Below are 17,830 nucleotides of genomic sequence, written 5' to 3' on the forward strand. Positions count from 1 at the left end.
CTGCTGGGGATGCCGACGCCGCCGGAGATGGCCAAGGGGACTCCGACGAGTGAGACGGGGGCTGCGTGTGTGAAGCTTTGAGATGTTTTTTTATTGTTGCACTATGTATTTTTTTTAAATTGAACTATGTATTTTTTTTATGAAACATAATTATTGTACTTTCTCCGTATTTGTGTTCAATTTTAATTCCATATTTGTGAATTTTTTTACTTGATTATGGCGTCGGTTAGCTTATTGCTAGCCCTGACTGTAAGAAGTCCTTGATGATTTGGCTGGAGGCTAGTCCCAGTGCTGGTCTATGAGAAGGGCGTAGCTATTATGAATGCTCTTATCATCGGGAATAAGAAATTCAAAGTTGGGAGTACGTGGAATAGAAAAGCAGTTAAAATGAAGAGAAATTATAGATAGCAGCTCACGCTCATAGCACATTTCTCTCTTTTTTTTGTGTAGAACAAATTGAATGGAACCCTAGTTCTCACCGTCTCGATTCGATTCCCCACACGCGCAACTGTACAAATCTATTTTTGGCTTATTTTTCAATTGCTCAGACTCACAATACCTACGGTTTGAAAAGTTGATGGTTTTAGGGATTCGATTTTTCCAGTTTTGATATGAACATGTACAGAGATCGAGGGGCAGGTGGCTCATCCAAGGCCGGAGAGGTGTTGGATCGGAAGCGAATCAACGATGCGCTGGATAAACATTTGGAGAAATCGTCGCCTTCCACATCAAGAAACAAGGGTTCCGCCCTAGCGATGCCGTCCACCTCTGCCGCCGCCGGCAAGCATGTTGATCTCAGGGACAGCCGTTCTTCAACCGCTCTCACCGCCAGCAAGACCAAGCTCTCCAAGGGTACCTTTTTTTTATAAATTTCATCTTACTTGTTTCGAGTTTAGTTTGTGGTTTATGTATAATCGTGAAATTGGGCTACTTTGGGCATTTGGTTTGTGTACAGTGTTTCATTACCATGGAAGTACTAGAACTATTTTAGTGCATTTTTTGCTTATTGTTTTTAATGATTGAATGACAGTGGGGTTAATTTTAGTAGCTATGGAAATCATAGAGCTCTGCATTGATAGGGAAAAACTCTGATTAACCCATTTCAATTGTTTGAGGCGCTAAAGTTCGCTCATATGAAGAGCCAATGCAGAAAAGCTTCAGCATTTGATCTGTGTAGCTGGGTTATTTCATATCTGATGGGAATCGACTAAATGTTAAATATAAGAAAAAGAATAAGTAGTACATGTTTGTGTGAAAATATGCTCACGTTCATATGTTGCTCACAATGTTGAAAAAGGGACTTGTCGAAGCTCAATACAAAGAGGGATGATTCTTTTATATTGTTAGGAAGATGGTGATCATGATCAATAGAGCAACAATTTGGAAGAAAAAGTTGTACCAGACTATCAGTATCTATTTGATGTTAACCACGCAAAAATTTCGTGCTATCTGCTGTAATTGAATGTTAACTTCATCATTATGTGACTTGAACTATTGCTTTGAGAGATGTGAAAGAAACAACTCTTCCTTTCCATGCCATTATGTAAAGAACAGAACCCACTCTACTCCTTGAACTGAATTGATACTGTCGTGCACCTTGGGCATGTATGATTTTCTATTCTTCGTTTATGTGCTTTTAGTGGCACATATTAGTGTATGTGTGTGCATTTGTGCACATGTGTCTATTTTTCTTTCCTGATAACATTTGCATGCATACATTGGTTATATAGAAACATAAGATTGAAATATTTCATTTTGCAGAGGAATCTGAAACAGACAGTGAAGAGTCTGATGTCAGTGGTTCTGACGGAGATGATACATCTTGGGTTTCATGGTTTTGCAACTTGCGTGGAAATGAGTTTTTTTGTGAAGTTGACGATGAATATATTCAGGATGATTTCAATCTATGTGGATTGAGCAATCAAGTCCCGTATTATGAGTATGCACTTGATCTAATACTGGATGTAGAATCATCTCATGGTGAGCTTCTTATCATCTATTAGTAGCTGTTAGTGGAGTTTATGCTCTTTCAAGAATTGGGTATGTGCTTCATAGGTTTTTGTTTATGACATATTCTTACTTTTGAACCTGGCTTGGATTCTGTGATGCTTGAATGTTTTTATCTTTTCAGATTATGCTATAAACTAAATGTAAAAGGTTCCGGAAATTTACATTAAAAAGTGTGTGAATAAATTAGAACTGGATATTTTTGCTTTTATGTGTTCCGAAACGTGCCAGTATGTGTTATGTCTATTTTGTCAATGAATTGAGAGAGAAAAAGGATAAAATGCTCTTGAACTTTCATGTCCACATAGGTCCAATTTGGGTGGTAGTTCGGGGCCTGGTGGCAGATTATATTTTACCTTTTAGATGTTTTTGTTGCTCTGCCTAAATTACTTTCTTTGTTTTTTGCTTATTCTGCCTAGCACTATTGCACACTTTTCACTTTTTCTCTGTTTTGGGCTGGATCTCCTCTTCTAATAACGTTTTCTCCATGATGGGATATGTAGGTGATATGTATACTGAGGAACAGAATGAATTAGTTGAATCAGCTGCAGAAATGCTCTATGGCCTTATTCATGTCCGTTACATCTTGACAAGCAAGGGAATGGCTGCTATGGTAACATCACGAGATTTATCATTTGTGTTGGTCACCTCTCTCTTTATTTAGTTATGTCATTTGACTCATTGAACTGGAACTTTTACAGTTAGAGAAGTATAAAAATTATGAGTTTGGAAGATGCCCTAGAGTCTACTGCTGTGGACAGCCATGCCTTCCAGTTGGACAATCAGACATCCCACGCTCAAGTACTGTGAAGATTTACTGTCCAAAATGCGATGACATTTACTACCCTCGATCTAAATACCAAGGCAATATCTTAACCTTGTACTTTTATTCACTTGTATTTTATTTTTTGGACACAATTCTCTGGCTCATTTGCATATGAGCCTGCTCATTGTGCATTCTAACTTCTAATATAAGTTCAAAGAGTTGTTCATTAGGGGTTAAGCGTTACAGATAAGCTAGTATCAGGAACTACTACCACCCATTTCACTTCTTATTTTATAACCAGAGCTTCCTATATTTCCCTCTCTCCTGATGGTAATTGTCCTACGGGTGCTACGTACTTTGGATATAAATAAGCTTGCTCTTGGTCTAGCTTTAAATTAAACATTTTTACTATGTTTAATGATTGCTAGAGAATTTTGATCGGGTTTGGAATGCCCCTATGGAGTTATTTTAATCGAGAAATGAGACCCCACCCAAGAAGAATAACTTAAACATTTAACTGAAAGGTAATTCAGCACATTGCCAACATTCTCATATTATGGAGGGAGTTTATATTTGATTTCCATGTTGTGAATCTTGTGATGTGTTTTCCAAACTACTAGGGGCCAATGTTATAAAAAATCTGCGGTTTTTTGGGTAAATGCCACTGCCATGGCGTGGCATGGTGTGTGACTTTACATTTTAATTATTGTGCTAAAACTTCAATTATTAGACACATTATGTTGTAGTTTTGAGTTCATATTTTAATTGTTGTTCTAAGATTTGAGATACTATGTTATCATCATTTTAAAAAATTTTGCATTTTATATTTCTTTTTTTAGATACTACTAGTATTTATTTATTGGCTGTCATGCAGACCGCCATAACTATTGTGGCGGTTTTTATGATAAGCCACCATACGCATATCATTGCTAAGGGTACTCAAAGGCAATTAGTTATGTTATACACCAGTAAAACCTTGGGTTGCGATGCATTAAAAGACTTGTTATTGCCTCTCTTTAAACGTTACTTGTATTTTGGATTGATTTCCTTGACATCAACAGATATCGATGGGGCATATTTCGGAACCACATTCCCCAACCTGTTCTTGATGACATACGGACACCTCAAGCCTCAGAAGCCAACTCAGAGCTATGTCCCTAGAGTTTTTGGCTTCAAGATGCACAAGCCTTGATGAACAAGCTCCAACATGCTACCGGCTTCTAAATTAATGTTCCAGAAAATGGACTGCTGAGGTGTACAGATGATGAATGAGTTGTAACAAAAACCAGGTCAAATTACAGCAGCTATTGATGTTAACCAAAATTATCCAGTTGATGGGGAAGCATTTCATGCATTCCAATCAAGCAGTTCATATTTAAATTCAGAGAGCATGTAAGCCTATTTCTTTATTCTGGTGAGAATTGTCTAAATATTTCCTCATGTAGTCCTTTGCGAATGTGCAATGCTTAATCAGCTGGACAAATTTATATGGGAGCAGCCTATTGAAATTTTTGGGGATTCGACATATTTTTGCTTTGTTTTATATATATATCTCAAGCATATTCTTATTTGAGGTTCATGTCCAAAAGCTTTTTCACGTATGCATTTGTTTGTAATATCTATATGTCCTTTTATCATCTGTTTTAATTGATGAAATCAGAAATTTGTTTTGTTATTTTCTTTCCTTCTTTGAAGCCAATTCGAATTAGAGACACAGAAACATAATCTTGAGTTGAGGTATTAGTTATAAAATCGAACAAAATATCATCAACAATATAACCTCTCTCATCTCAAATCTCAATCCCAATATCATCAATCGAACAAAATATGCATTTGTTTGTAGTATCTATGATTCTATATGTCCTTTTTAGATGACCAATTTGGGCATCTAAAAAATTTTCCATTCTTATAGAAGCAAAACCCAACTAATTAGTTCGAGTGACTCACAATACATTTGAAACCCTAGAGCCTAAGCCACTTCGATCCATCCTACAAAGGGAATGAAATAGCGACAATATGCCATTGGTTTTTTCATTATAGTGAAAAATATAATCATTTACAAATAATACATTATTCACATTTTTTAATCAAATAATGTTGTTTTTTTATAAATAGTACGCGTTGTTTAATTCATGATCATAAAAAATCACAACGAGATGATTAAAAATAAATACAAATTTTATTGTTTATTTGTTGAGCTATAGAATTACTAGAGGAATCACTTTCTGAGTTTTCTAGCAATTTACCTTTTAGATCATTTCATATAACTTTATAATTTTTTCGAAATATTCATGCTTAAAATAAGCATGTAATAAATTATAGAGAAGGAAGAAAGTAGTACTAGTGCGTACTATATTACATATTTTCCCTAAAATAATGTTAAGCCGACTTCATATTTTGTTGCGGGCTTCGGCGATAAATTGAGCGTGACGAAAACAATTATTGATAGAGTTTTGTAGCGTCTTTATCTATTTTTTGTCTTAACTGAATACAATTGTTGTCCAATCTTTTAAGTATCTACAAGTCAAATTACAACATATCTTTCACTTCTCAAAACCATTAAATCACCTGCGTATGTTATACACACGACAAATTTGTTAGAAATCGAATTTATTGGATCTCTTACGTTTGTTGATTTATTTTAATTCCAATGTCAAATAATTTATAAAACTATGATTGAACACGAACATGATTACTTTAATAAGTCATTTCATAATCGTCTCTAAAATTATATTAATACCGAGTAGTATGGAAGAATAATACTTTCGACGTAGATTAATTGAGAATTTGATGCTTTCACTAAATAATTTCGTTCACTAATTAGCATGGCATGACTAATCAACAATTTTCAACCGGACGTGGCCAAATTTCCGATTTTGTTGGATTTGGCAAATGATTCTTGCATCACAATATGATAATCTAAGTATAATTAAAATAGGGTAGTGATAATCGTACATAATTACAAGGGATGAAATAAGGAATAATATTTAAACATTAGATTATTTTATTTATATCAATTGAATACGAAAGAATTGATTGGTTAAGTAACACTCCGTTCATTCTGCGATAGTGGAGACGTTTCTTTTCGGCATATGATTTAAGAAAACATTATGTTAAGTGAGTTAAGTAAAAGAAGAATAAGGTAGGAAATGAAAAAAAAGGTAGAGAGATAAGCGAGAATATAATAAGAGAGAATAAAATAAGTAACTGAGGAGAAATGTAAGAAAGAATAAAATAAGTAAGTGTGGAGAAATGTGTTGACTTTTAATAATTAAAAAGAAAGAAAATAAATGGAACTGACGGAGTAAGCATTAATAAAAAAAAATCTGATATGTATATATTTTCACCTATATTAAAGTCATAATTTTCTTATTCATGAAGTTAAATAGGACAAGTTCAGCTGGGAACGCGTACGATTTAATGTGTTTTTTCTTCTTCCTCATTTCTTGGTCATAATCAAACTTGAGGAAACTTCTTTCATTAATTTCAAACCTTCAAGAAATGGACTAGTTACATCAAATAAAATATAAGAGTATTAACTTTTAATTTAACAAATTTAAGTTAATTATTTATCCAAAAGAGGAAATAGAAACGAACGAGGATAGAAAAAGGATTTGTGCATTCTCTCTTTTTGCCTCTGCTTTCAAATTCATCTTCTTCCTCCTCACCATTAACTCCTCCGCTCCTTTCTTCTTCTTCGTCTCTCTTCTTCACCTTTTCCTCACACACAAACACACACACTCACTCAACCCTCATTTCCATATATAGATACAATATATGTACAATTACAACCATACCTTCCTATTTTCAAGAAACAGAAATGCTAAATTTGAAATTTGTCTAGAGAGAGAGAGAGAGAGAGAAATTATCAAGAAAGAGGGAGAAAGTTTTGAAATTGGAAAGAATTTTGGATTCCCTTTTCCCCAAGTTGTGAAGGGGTTTGTGTTTTTGGTAGATATTTTCCTTATGTAATGCATCAGAAAAAATCTGAATTACAGATCGGAACAGAAAGCAGCGGCGTCTCTTCCGATTTCAACCCCACCCCTCCCCTCCCCCCTTCCTCCCTCACCCAGAAACACCCCCATTTCTCTCAAACCAATCCGCCGCCTTCGTCCTCGCCTGGGCCCACTCCCGCCCTCCAAATCCTCATCAACGATGAGAATCAGCAGCAGCTGGAGCAGAATGACCCTTATACGCCCAAGCCCACCCCCTTCAAGAGACCCCATCTCCAGCAACAATTCTCCCGTTCCCTCACCAAGACTCCGACTCTCTCCAACGCTCTCCACAGATACGGCGTGGACCCACCTGCAAAATTCAGTCTTTTCCACAATAAGTCTCAGAAATTCTTGACCCAGTTCCACCACCACCTCCGCCATCTGCGCCGCCGTCTCCGCCTTCACCTGCGCCTCATCCTTCTCCTCAGCCTCCCTTTCTTTTACTTCCTGGTCTCCCACCCTTCCAGGTCATTCATTCTTGATTTCTTATCCGCTTTCGCCTTCTCGGCCGTCCTCCTTTTTTCCCTCAATTTAGCAATCCCGAGGCTCCCCACGATTAGGTTGTTCCTAGCCAAGTCCTTGCCGATTAAGATAAATGCCAAGGGCCGTGTGAGTCGGCCTCATTTTCCGGTGCTTTGGTCGATTGGTTCGAGGCAGAAGGCGGATAAGAAGGCCATTTCCGGGTGTTATGTTCAAGCATACACCAATGGGGATGTCTATGAGGGTGAGTTTCATAAGGGGAAATGCAGTGGCAGTGGGGTGTATTACTTTTACATGAGTGGGAGGTATGAGGGTGATTGGGTTGATGGCAAGTATGATGGCTATGGCGTTGAGACGTGGGCAAGGGGCAGCCGGTATAGAGGGCAGTACCGGCAAGGCCTTAGGCATGGTTTTGGAGTATATAGGTTTTATACTGGTGATGTTTACGCAGGGGAATGGTCTAGCGGGCAGAGCCATGGGTGTGGGGTTCATACCTGCGAGGATGGTAGCCGATACGTAGGAGAGTTTAAGTGGGGTGTTAAACATGGTCTTGGACACTATCATTTCAGGTAATAGTGATGGAATTTTGCTCTGAATTTCACCACAGTTGGTGCGTTACGTCTTGATTCTTGTACTATTCGTTATATGATCATTCAGTTTGGGCAAGTTTGAAACTATATATATTGCTTAATCTTGTTGCTAAGTGTTTTGCATAGCATTACTTTTGGACTAAGTTCATATAGTTTGCCGTTGTGCTTTTGTGTGACGATACAGATGAGATGATGCTTGTGGCTTGAATGGGTGTGGGAATCTTTAGTTGTTATCCTTGTGAATATATCTGAGAAACTTCTTGGATGTGATATGATTTGTGTTAAAAGTAATTGTTTCGTGTTTGCTGCCTTTCTTTTGGCCAATTCCCTCACTTGCACATTCTTCCCTTTCTCTTAAACCCCGAATGCATTTACAAAATTTTATGCTGATGATTCTAATAAAAGAGAATTTGATGTTTTATGTGAGCAAGGAGTTAAAGAATCGGAATCATTTTGGATTTGTGTTTGGCATTTTTTGTTGTAAACTCTTTAGCAAAAGGCTTTTCAGCTCCTTTGCCTTTATGTTGCGTTTTCCTAACTATATTAAGGAAGATGAAGTTGTTATAGCTGCTTTTTGCCTTTACTTTGTCTTGTTCTGAAAAGTGAAAATGGCTGAAAAAAAGAATCTTTTATTACACTTCATTTGATACCCTTTCCTCATTGCCTCGACTGTCTTATTTGTCTTTTAACTGATTCATGATATTGTGAGTGGGTATGGAAAATGAATTTGTCATGTTATGTGGAAATTGTGCTGTGTTGAGCTGTTCATAAAGAGGCAAGACTGTGAGTTATATTAAACACGTATATATTTGACATGATATTTGGGTCGTAGACCTGAAATGCATGGACTTGGGCGTGGCAATAAATTATCGTTTCTCTTCTGGCAGTGTCTCTACTACTATTTCTGAATCACTTGATTCACTTCTAACCTTGCAAGTATTAAATTCAAACTGTTGTATTTGTTCGTTGCATAGTTGTGCTTGCTAATAAACTTAATATCTGCATTTTTTGCAAAATAAAATTTGGTCTTCCAATGCTCAATGTGTTTCGATATGGATGTTAATTAGCTCTTGCAGCAGGCACTCAAGTCTTCCTTAAAATTTTGAATTACTGAGCTGACATCAGTGCTGTTGCCTGCAGAAATGGAGATAGATATGCCGGAGAGTATTTTGCAGATAAAATGCATGGATTTGGGGTGTACTGTTTTGCGAATGGCCATCGTTATGAGGGTGCCTGGCATGAGGGGAGGAGACAGGGGCTCGGAATGTACACTTTCAGAAGTGGTGAAACTCAGTCGGGCCACTGGCAAAATGGAATTCTTGATATTCCAAGCACACAGAGCAATGTATATCCTGTTTCGCCCGTTGCTGTCAATCACTCTAGAGTGCTTAACGTTGTTCAGGTAAATTCTTTTACGTCTTTTCTTTCTGTTTTTGTCTTCAAATTTGATTATATATGTGTGATTTGAATTCATATCCATTAGTATGTGAGTTCGAATTGAGTTGCAGAGCATGATGTATGATGTGAAGTATTATAATATCACTATTTTTGTATCCAACCATCAGGAAGCTCGGCGAGCAGCAGAAAAGGCGTATGAAGTGAGCAAGGTGGACGAGAGAGTGAACAGAGCAGTAACAGCTGCTAACAGGGCAGCTAATGCAGCAAGAGTAGCAGCAGTCAAAGCTGTGCAAAAGCAAATGCATCACAAAAGCAACAGCGATGACTTCCCGATTCCTATCATGTAAGACTGGCTGTCTGGCCGCCCGCCACTAACACCCAGCATAACGGATGACATATAACAGAAAAACAAAAAGAAAAGACGGTTGCAGCGACTTTAGGGTAAACTGACGACGCCTCCAATTTTACTATGTTTCCTCTTTCAAGCATCCTTGTGTTTTTTTAGTGAAAGCTGAAATTGTGAGCAGCTCAATGGCACTGCGGATACTGGGATTTGTCTCCCATGTTCATCTGGCCTCTTTTTTTTTTCTCTTTTTTTTGGCTTTTGTAAAGTTCCTATAGGTATATGATCGATGGCTGGTGCAAAGGGAAAACAAAACCCATACTCAAGCAGCCCTGAATGTGGTGACATGTAACTAATGAGAAAACTCAAGAGAGAATGTTGTAATATTTCTATTTCAACGTGTTGGCTTCTCCACTTTCTTGTCTCTCAGTTAAGGTTTTCACAATCGAAGTCTAAAAAATTAGTCTGAATTTGATAATTGAGGCTGCTGTATCAATAATGGCTTCAGATGACTTGTTAGAGTACTTACTTTATTGTTGTGTATTAATAGAAAAGCCAACCAAGGTACACATACCAATATTTGAAAAAATGGTGAAATTTTGGCAGTTTCATTGAACAGGATATGATTGGTACAATCATCACACGCAACAATCTCATATAATGAAATAGTACTTAACAGTATGCAAAATTTAAAGTATACACAGATTCTGAAAATGACTGCAAAATTTAAAAGAATTTTAGCCAAAAAGGAATATAGAATTGGAGTACATATATAGGTGGCCAACAAAGCTCACCAAGTCTCCAAAGTCTAGCGACTACATCAATTGAAATTTATAACTCAAAAAGGTGGGAAATATGGCAAATACACAAACTTCAACTAAATTTAACTCTCAGTTGCCTCCCTCAGCCTTCTGATGGTGCTCCTCACAGTCACAGCACTGGCAGTGCTGTGACACACAACAGAATAAAGATTAGCAGCCAACTAAAATAAGTAGCACACAAATATGAAAGGTAGAACAGTAAAGAATGTTACTTCATGGTGTAAGCACCGCCTGCTTTCACTTTGCCACAATCCTTGCATCCCCAGATGCCAACAGCCTGTCTCTTCACTGCATACTGTTATTGAAGAACTCATATTAGAAAATGCTCAATCAACCAGCACAGGGTGTAGAACATAACATTTTGGTCCCATCGATTCATACCTTTCCACAGAACTCGCAAAAGTACTTGCTGTGCTGGCTAACGTCCATCTTCTTTATCTGCTTCCTCAAACTAGCACCATATCGGCTGCCTGAATCGCAATGGGAATATATCTAACTAGGTCCAATTAATCAGAAGACTTGGTATCCTAAATCTATAGCCAGATCATCAAGCCGTGATGACACTATTGCGAATTAAGATAAATTGGTGATAAAGATAAGTGCTCCAATATATTCATACCTACAAATCAAACAGGAAAAAAAAAAAAACTGAACAAAATAAATAAGCCAATAACATACCGTATTTCCCGACAATCCCAACCTTCTTGGTTCTCTTGGCCTGTACATGGCAATGCATCGTGTCAGATAGAACAATCGATGAACAAGATACAGGATAAATTTTTACTGAATCGGTTTCGTTGAGAATCATAAAGAGTTAGTGGCAAATCACCTTTATCGCAATCAACACCAACTACAAAATACATAGCAACTGTTTTGTTAATATGAACAGAATGCGAATTGTCATTTTCATAGAATAATTATATTAATTCTACAACGATCCCTTAAAACATGATCGGAAAACCTCATGAAAACATATAATCTGGCCGAGATACGTCCTTTCAAATATCAGATTCAATACAGCTCAGCTCAAACACATAAAATAGGGAATGCAACAGGATTTTGCTCAAAATAGTACACAGATTCAATCAAATAGCACAGATTGGCATTACGTTGTAACATAGAAATAAAAGAAAAAGAGATAGCTTGCCATTGGAAATTAGTGAAACGGGCCGGCGAAACAAGAGATAGTCCACAGATTCAATCAAATAGCTTACTTCATAACAATATAAAATTTAATATTCCTACATAGGCAAGAATTATCCATAGAGCTACTTATCAAAGAGCTTCTTACACCTTTACTATGCGCATCTTACCATAGAGCTTCTTATCAAAGATAGAATACCGTTTATCATAAAGGCAAGAATAACAACTGCGCCCACCTAATCCACTGGTTTATAATCGTATAATCGCTCCTAATCGTCATAAAAGTCGTTGCAAGCACGCTAACTGTTTCTGTTAAGTGAAACGCTTTCTTCTTATGCTTCTTTATTTATTTTTCTCGTGTCATTGTATTCTTCTTTTTTGTTGGTTTCTTCTCAACTTCTTTGTGATTACAAGCCGAAAGTAGGAAAGGAGATTAGGTGGTAGGCACTAATGTATTTACTGATTTAATATAATAACCGATGCAATTAGTTAAATTTAAATTTAAAAAAATCATGATAAATAGTTAAAGTGTATATATAGTAAAGTAAAAACAAGAATAACGTAGAGAAGAGTCTTATCTACGTTATTCTCGCTTTTACTTTATTATATATCCACTCTAACTATTTTTTTCGATTTTTTCAAAATGAGTGCAAAAAAGAATAATATAATTATGACAATTATAGTAATAAAGATTTATAATTATAGTAAATTCATGATATTTATAAACTCAGTATGATAATAAAATTATAATAGATTTATTACCCGTGTAGAATATCTTGAATTTAAGTATATTTATATGTAATTTTTTTTATTATATATAGTGATTATAATTATATAATTTTCATAAATAGTTTATTCAGTATATCAAATTTGTATTCGTTTGTGTTGTTAAATGTAGTTTTTAATCTACGTATTATTACAACAATAACAATACACATGCAAATATATAGTAGTAGTAGTACTAAATAGGCGTATATTGTATGTATGGATGAGATATTACTGGTTTTTTCTTTTTTTGTCCTAGACCACAGATAACATTCCTCGAGTGTATTGAACTTTTTTTTTGTTCCGGGTTTGGGAGAGACGCATGACCCTCATGCGTCTCCTTTTAATGAAACGCATGACGGAGATGCGTCTTTTATAGAGACGCATGAGGGACATGCGTCGTTAATTTTTTATTTTTTTTTCTTTATTTTTTTTAAAAGACGCATAAGCGTCATGCGTCACAGGCAAAGACGCATAAGCGTCATGCGTCTTTCATTTTTTTATTTATTTATTTTATTTATTTTTAATAGTAAAATAAAATAAAAATAAAAATTAAAAAATGAAAGACGCATGACGCTTATGCGTCTTTGCCTGTGACGCATGATGCTTATGCGTCTTTCAAAAAAATAAAGAAAAAAACATAAAAAATTAACGACGCATGTCCCTCATGCGTCTCTATAAAAGACACATCTCCGTCATGTGTTTCATTAAAAGGAGACGCTCCCAAACCCGAAACAAAAAAAAGTTCAGTACAAACACGGAATCTAAGTTCTATTCTAGAACAAAAAAAAAAAAAAACCCGAGATATTACTCATATTAGTCTGTATCTAAATCATCTCCTGATGCTGATACGGCAGAACTCGCAAAGCAAGATTTATTAGTATTTTCAACGGAAGAAAAAGAATAAAGCCGTCAGCACAATCCAGCGCGTATTGATTTCTCTCGCCCGACCTTCTCTTCAAATTCTCACCAGAATCCCTCCCTCCGCCTCGATATCTCCGTTCAAGCGGCCGTCACTTTTCCCAATTCCTGCAACTATGTATCCGCTCATCACCTGCTCCAATTGCCGCACACAATTGCAGGTGCCGCCCGGCGCGCCTTCGATCCGATGCGCTATTTGCCAGGCAATCACCGCCGTCGCCGATCCGCGCCAAGCGCCTCCGCCTGCCCATACTTCTCCATACCCCCCTGCCTCGCCGTCCCCTCCTCAGCCGTCCCCTTATTCCCACGCTCCGCCGGGTCCGCCGCCCAACCCTCACGGCCGTAAGAAGGCGGTGATAATCGGAATATCCTACAAGTTCTCCCGCCACGAGCTGAAAGGATGCATCAACGATGCTAAATGCATGAAACATCTTCTCATGAATAAGTTCCGATTTCCAGAATCTTCAATTCTCATGCTTACTGGTAAGGGGAAAACTGACAGTAATGATCTACTTGCTTTTTTTTTGTTGTTGTTGTTGCTTTCATGATTTTTATTGGAAGCTGACCTAATGAGAATATGCTTAAATTTTTTTCTTGTAAAACATAGTACTACTTTTTGGGCTTTCACTTTGTTGTGGTTTTATTGATGGCTAAGCGTACTGTACGGGCAAAATATATCTGCTTTATAAACTGGAAAATCTGCAACGGTGTTGTGTTGCTATATACAGCTTTCTGATTAAGGAAACATAGAGAAGATCTAGGTATTGATCCAACTGGCCAGCATGCCTACAGCTTAAATTTTTAATTTTCTGAAGTATTTTTCCTTGTTTGAGGTCAGGATATGGATTAGAGTAAAAATAATAGGATATGGATTAGAGGATAATTAATAGGAATGCTGTACTTAGTTTTGGCCTAATGCTATTGCATCCAGTTTTAAGTATTCTCTCTTTCAACTGGTGGTAGCTTCCATTGAGTTATCTAGATACATCTTGAACACAGAATAAAAAATTTCTGTTAGAGCTCGAACTGCTCAATATTGAGGAACAAGAATAAGATTTCTGATGGTTCATTGAGTTCCGATTTTTACTGTTCTCCTCCCGGCGAAGACACTCAACACAAATAATATGATTGTGGGGACTCTCATTGATAACCAAAAAGGCCAGTTTTGTAACCCAGTGATAGTATCAATTAGTCTACTCTTGAACTTCTTTCCTGACGTAAATTTCAATAGTAACCGAATAGCTTTTCCTTTTTGTAGTGTTCAATTTTCATTCCAGCCATTTTTGGTAGTTGACGTTTTTATGTAAATTGATTGCAGAAGAAGAAACTGATCCATACAGAATCCCAACCAAGCATAACATGCGAATGGCGCTGTTTTGGCTGGTGCAGGGATGTCAACCAGGAGATTCCTTGGTCTTACATTACTCTGGCCATGGTTCTCGACAAAGGAATTATAATGGGGATGAAGTTGATGGATATGATGAGACATTGTGTCCACTTGATTTTGAAACACAGGGTATGATTGTTGATGATGAGATTAATGCATCTGTTGTCAGAACTCTGCCTCGTGGTGCAAAGCTACATGCTATCATTGATGCTTGTCATAGTGGAACGGTTCTTGATTTACCATTTCTTTGCAGGATGAGCAGGTGCTTCCTTATATCCTTCTTTTCTTTGGATATGGGTGGTAATTATTATGCAAGTATCTTTATCTTATCATCTTAGATATGGTTGGTAATTAGTATGCAAGTATCTAAAGAATATATTGTCTAGAATGCAGGATTTCAAACTAACGAGATATGAACATGATGTAATTTGAAAATAATAAGAAAAAGGAAGGTTTCACAAACTACCAACATCTTTTGTCAATGGTATACAAAAGTTCCATTAACTCGTTTAGTAAATGCAAGCATTTTTTCAAGTTTTCATCTTCATTTTTTGTTATCACTAAGGCACCAAATACTTCTTTTATGACTTCACTATGGATCTTTTGCATAATTAGATTTTCATTGAAGAGTGCTTATGACCTCCAATTGGCTGTCTTGAAGAGTAGTGCGATTCTTATTTATTCTTTATTTAAATAATTCGTTTGTTTGTTTTATCATTTTAATTGTGAAATCCACATCGGTTTCATGAACTTATCTTATACAAATACTTGCGGATCTTCTGTCATACATCAGACATGATCACCAAGTGGAGTATTTTCATACAGTATCTTGCCACAGTTGAATAATAATTTATGAGACATAATCTTTAATGTTGAGAAACGTTATCATCCTGAACTGGACCTTGTTGATGGTCCCCTTGTCAGAAGTTATTCTATTATAGTTGTTTGCTATGTATTCATCATGGGAAACATTTAATAATAGGAGCGGGCAATATGTATGGGAGGACCATCGTCCTCGATCCGGTGTGTGGAAAGGATCAAATGGTGGGGAAGTTATTTCCTTCAGTGGCTGTGATGATGATCAAACTTCAGCTGATACATCTGTAAGTTTTTCGTTGGTGATGGGAAAACTAATGTTTAATCTTCATGGAATACAAACTTAAGTTTAGGAGGTAATTTTGTTTAATAGGCTTTATCAAAAATTACTTCAACTGGTGCCATGACTTTCTGTTTCATCCAAGCTATTGAGCATGGTCATGGGACCACATACGGGAGCATCCTAAGTGCAATGCGCACTGCAATTCGAGATGTTGGAAGTTCTGGTCCATCCCTTGGAGGTGGTGCGGTAACATCTCTTCTGACCATGCTTCTTACAGGAGGGAGCTTAAGCACTGGTGGATTGAGACAGGTACTGTCATCTTCTTTGAAACTGTCTATATTCACATATATATAGTACTACTCCCCCCAGTGTTGCGTATACATGTACGAATAAGGTTTTCAAATTCAGTGTGCGGACCATACTGAGCTGCACATAGGTATTCCAAATTCACTTTGGAACTTGAAGACATTATCCATGAATCTCACTTCCCTAATTCATTTTTAGCATCAGGATTAGTAAGTCCCGGCCATCGCTCAATTGAAACCACATCATCTTCGAAGAATTGTTTAAAGTAATTCCTGTTAGATCTCCTCTTTCGACTCTGCTAGCTAATACTTGGGGAAAATACAACATTTGGAGAAACTTTTCGATTTGTGATTTATGTCGAGAGCATCATGAGATCTTGCATTGGATTGTCGTTCCGTTCAGATTCAAATGGTGAATTAATTAAAGATTTGAATCTAAACTCATATCTAATGGCACATTTGTATTGTTTGGATCTGAATTTAGAATATACTACATGATACTGATGATTTATATTTTACGCAGTGAGTATAAATAAATGGTTGAGCAATTCTAATTACTTGTTGAATTGTTGTTTTGGTTGCAGGAACCGCAACTAACTGCTTGTGAACCTTTTGATGTATATGCAAAGCCATTTTCTCTATGATCATCAATAGATGTCTGTATTTTTTATTTTACTTGATTACTTAGCTTATTGTGGGGTTGGCTGGATTTATACAAGTGTGGATTATTGTCACTTTATATATGAATTTAGTATTTTATTTTTGTGAAATACGTTGAATGCTAATAAAGCCTATTCCATTTATAAAATTTCAGATATTCCATTTTTGTGTAATTTAGTATTATTTATTTTTGTCACTTTTTTTCTTTTCCTTCATTAACGTTTATTAGACTTTACCAGTAAAAGTAACTCATATATATTTCGATCACAGTACATACAATAAAGCTTGTTTTATTTTTAGTCCCAGCTCAAGTTACCAACTTTATCATTGTTTGTGAAATAAACGCAAACAAGGAGTACAAAATATTGAAAGTTACTCGATTAAAATTTCAACAACTAGATTTATTGAAATTTGAAACACAATCACACTAATAAAATATGAAAAATTGTACTCCATAATTTAAATTCCTACATTCAATGAGGAAATAGTGAAGGTATTTATAGATTAGAGGAATATTCATTTTAAATAAAATTATAGTAGTAGTATTAAAAATTGAAAATTTGACAAAATAAAGAGTTTCTTAGTTTCTCCCCATCACCTTTCATAAACCATTTCCTATATATTCCATCATTGTCTCTCAAATATTTCTTCCAAATTAAATTACTCTTTCAACATATATCTTATATTCCAACGGTTATTGAGCTGGTTCAGTTTCAATCGAACATAATTGATTGATCAACTCAACCAAATTATAGCCCTAATAATAGATAATTAAAACCAAAACTATTAAAAAGTCGGCTAACCATTCAATCTATCAATTGATTATAGCCGATAATCGAATTTCTTCTTAAAGACCGACTTGAATAAAAAAAAATTAATTATCAAACTAATAATTGATCTTATTCGTTTTATTATTAATTAGCCGATAACCGATGAATCAAATATTCAACTAGATAAAACGAATCAAACTTTATAACATGCTTATATAAAGTAAGTACTACATGCATCTTCTCTCCAAAATATGTCTTAACTATAAATATACATAAATTATTGATACAGTCGTCCTACAAACACTCCTACATCTTGACAATTACATAGGCAGTTTGTTACATCAACCAAACTGAAAAGTAAAAATAAAGAAAATTTGTGA

The 17,830-nt window shown here is 36.0% G+C and overlaps 4 protein-coding genes across 7 annotated transcripts; 3 read left to right on the forward strand and 1 right to left on the reverse strand.

Annotated features, from left to right (window-relative positions):
• Window positions 1-350: 350 nt before the first annotated feature.
• LOC121804402 (casein kinase II subunit beta-1-like) lies at window positions 351-4,346 on the forward strand. The gene is made up of 6 exons (XM_042203926.1): window positions 351-510; window positions 605-852; window positions 1,762-1,980; window positions 2,511-2,620; window positions 2,709-2,871; window positions 3,835-4,346. The coding sequence occupies exons 2-6, from the start codon at window positions 612-614 to the stop codon at window positions 3,963-3,965; spliced, it is 864 nt and encodes a 287-aa protein (XP_042059860.1). The 5' UTR covers window positions 351-510; window positions 605-611; the 3' UTR covers window positions 3,966-4,346.
• A 2,025-nt stretch (window positions 4,347-6,371) lies between these two features.
• Window positions 6,372-9,993, forward strand: LOC121804401 (alsin-like). The gene is made up of 3 exons (XM_042203925.1): window positions 6,372-7,817; window positions 8,979-9,240; window positions 9,404-9,993. The coding sequence occupies exons 1-3, from the start codon at window positions 6,745-6,747 to the stop codon at window positions 9,581-9,583; spliced, it is 1,515 nt and encodes a 504-aa protein (XP_042059859.1). The 5' UTR covers window positions 6,372-6,744; the 3' UTR covers window positions 9,584-9,993.
• A 212-nt stretch (window positions 9,994-10,205) lies between these two features.
• LOC121803027 (60S ribosomal protein L37a-1-like) lies at window positions 10,206-11,901 on the reverse strand. Of its 4 annotated transcripts, none has more exons than XM_042202732.1 (5): window positions 11,714-11,901; window positions 11,079-11,118; window positions 10,782-10,870; window positions 10,613-10,695; window positions 10,206-10,526 (listed from the first exon to the last, which is right to left on the reverse strand). In XM_042202732.1, exons 1-5 carry the CDS (start codon window positions 11,750-11,752, stop codon window positions 10,463-10,465), a joined length of 315 nt encoding a protein of 104 aa, XP_042058666.1. In that variant the 5' UTR covers window positions 11,753-11,901; the 3' UTR covers window positions 10,206-10,462. The 4 variants fall into 4 exon arrangements, with proteins under 4 accessions (XP_042058666.1, XP_042058667.1, XP_042058665.1 ...); XM_042202733.1 differs by having other exon boundaries at window positions 11,548-11,901; XM_042202731.1 differs by having other exon boundaries at window positions 10,782-10,892; window positions 11,780-11,889.
• Window positions 11,902-13,143: 1,242 nt separating this feature from the next.
• On the forward strand, window positions 13,144-16,853 carry LOC121802924 (metacaspase-1-like). Its single transcript, XM_042202618.1, has 5 exons — window positions 13,144-13,712; window positions 14,548-14,878; window positions 15,599-15,719; window positions 15,806-16,024; window positions 16,605-16,853. Exons 1-5 carry the CDS (start codon window positions 13,346-13,348, stop codon window positions 16,662-16,664), a joined length of 1,098 nt encoding a protein of 365 aa, XP_042058552.1. The 5' UTR covers window positions 13,144-13,345; the 3' UTR covers window positions 16,665-16,853.
• Window positions 16,854-17,830: the final 977 nt, after the last annotated feature.

The sequence above is a fragment of the Salvia splendens genome, chromosome 5 (genome assembly GCF_004379255.2).
Source record: "Salvia splendens isolate huo1 chromosome 5, SspV2, whole genome shotgun sequence".
Lineage (NCBI taxonomy): Eukaryota > Viridiplantae > Streptophyta > Magnoliopsida > Lamiales > Lamiaceae > Salvia > Salvia splendens.

Bases quoted from the DNA above. Each gene is read 5' to 3' on its own strand.
- LOC121804401 (XM_042203925.1), top strand. From the start codon at position 6,745: ATGCATCAGAAAAAATCTGAATTACAGATCGGAACAGAAAGCAGCGGC. The intron at 7,818-8,978 runs GTAATAGTGATG...TGTTGCCTGCAG, and splicing joins CTTGGACACTATCATTTCAG to AAATGGAGATAGATATGCCG. The intron at 9,241-9,403 runs GTAAATTCTTTT...TCCAACCATCAG, and splicing joins GAGTGCTTAACGTTGTTCAG to GAAGCTCGGCGAGCAGCAGA.
- LOC121804402 (XM_042203926.1), top strand. From the start codon at position 612: ATGAACATGTACAGAGATCGAGGGGCAGGTGGCTCATCCAAGGCCGGA. The intron at 853-1,761 runs GTACCTTTTTTT...TTCATTTTGCAG, and splicing joins CAAGACCAAGCTCTCCAAGG to AGGAATCTGAAACAGACAGT. The intron at 2,621-2,708 runs GTAACATCACGA...GAACTTTTACAG, and splicing joins GCAAGGGAATGGCTGCTATG to TTAGAGAAGTATAAAAATTA.
- LOC121803027 (XM_042202730.1), bottom strand. From the start codon at position 11,208: ATGATTCTCAACGAAACCGATTCAGTAAAAATTTATCCTGTATCTTGT. The intron at 10,871-11,078 runs GTATGTTATTGG...ATTGCGATTCAG, and splicing joins TGGGATTGTCGGGAAATACG to GCAGCCGATATGGTGCTAGT. The intron at 10,527-10,612 runs GTAACATTCTTT...TGTGTGTCACAG, and splicing joins GGCGGTGCTTACACCATGAA to CACTGCCAGTGCTGTGACTG.
- LOC121802924 (XM_042202618.1), top strand. From the start codon at position 13,346: ATGTATCCGCTCATCACCTGCTCCAATTGCCGCACACAATTGCAGGTG. The intron at 14,879-15,598 runs GTGCTTCCTTAT...ATTTAATAATAG, and splicing joins TTTCTTTGCAGGATGAGCAG to GAGCGGGCAATATGTATGGG. The intron at 16,025-16,604 runs GTACTGTCATCT...TTTTGGTTGCAG, and splicing joins GCACTGGTGGATTGAGACAG to GAACCGCAACTAACTGCTTG.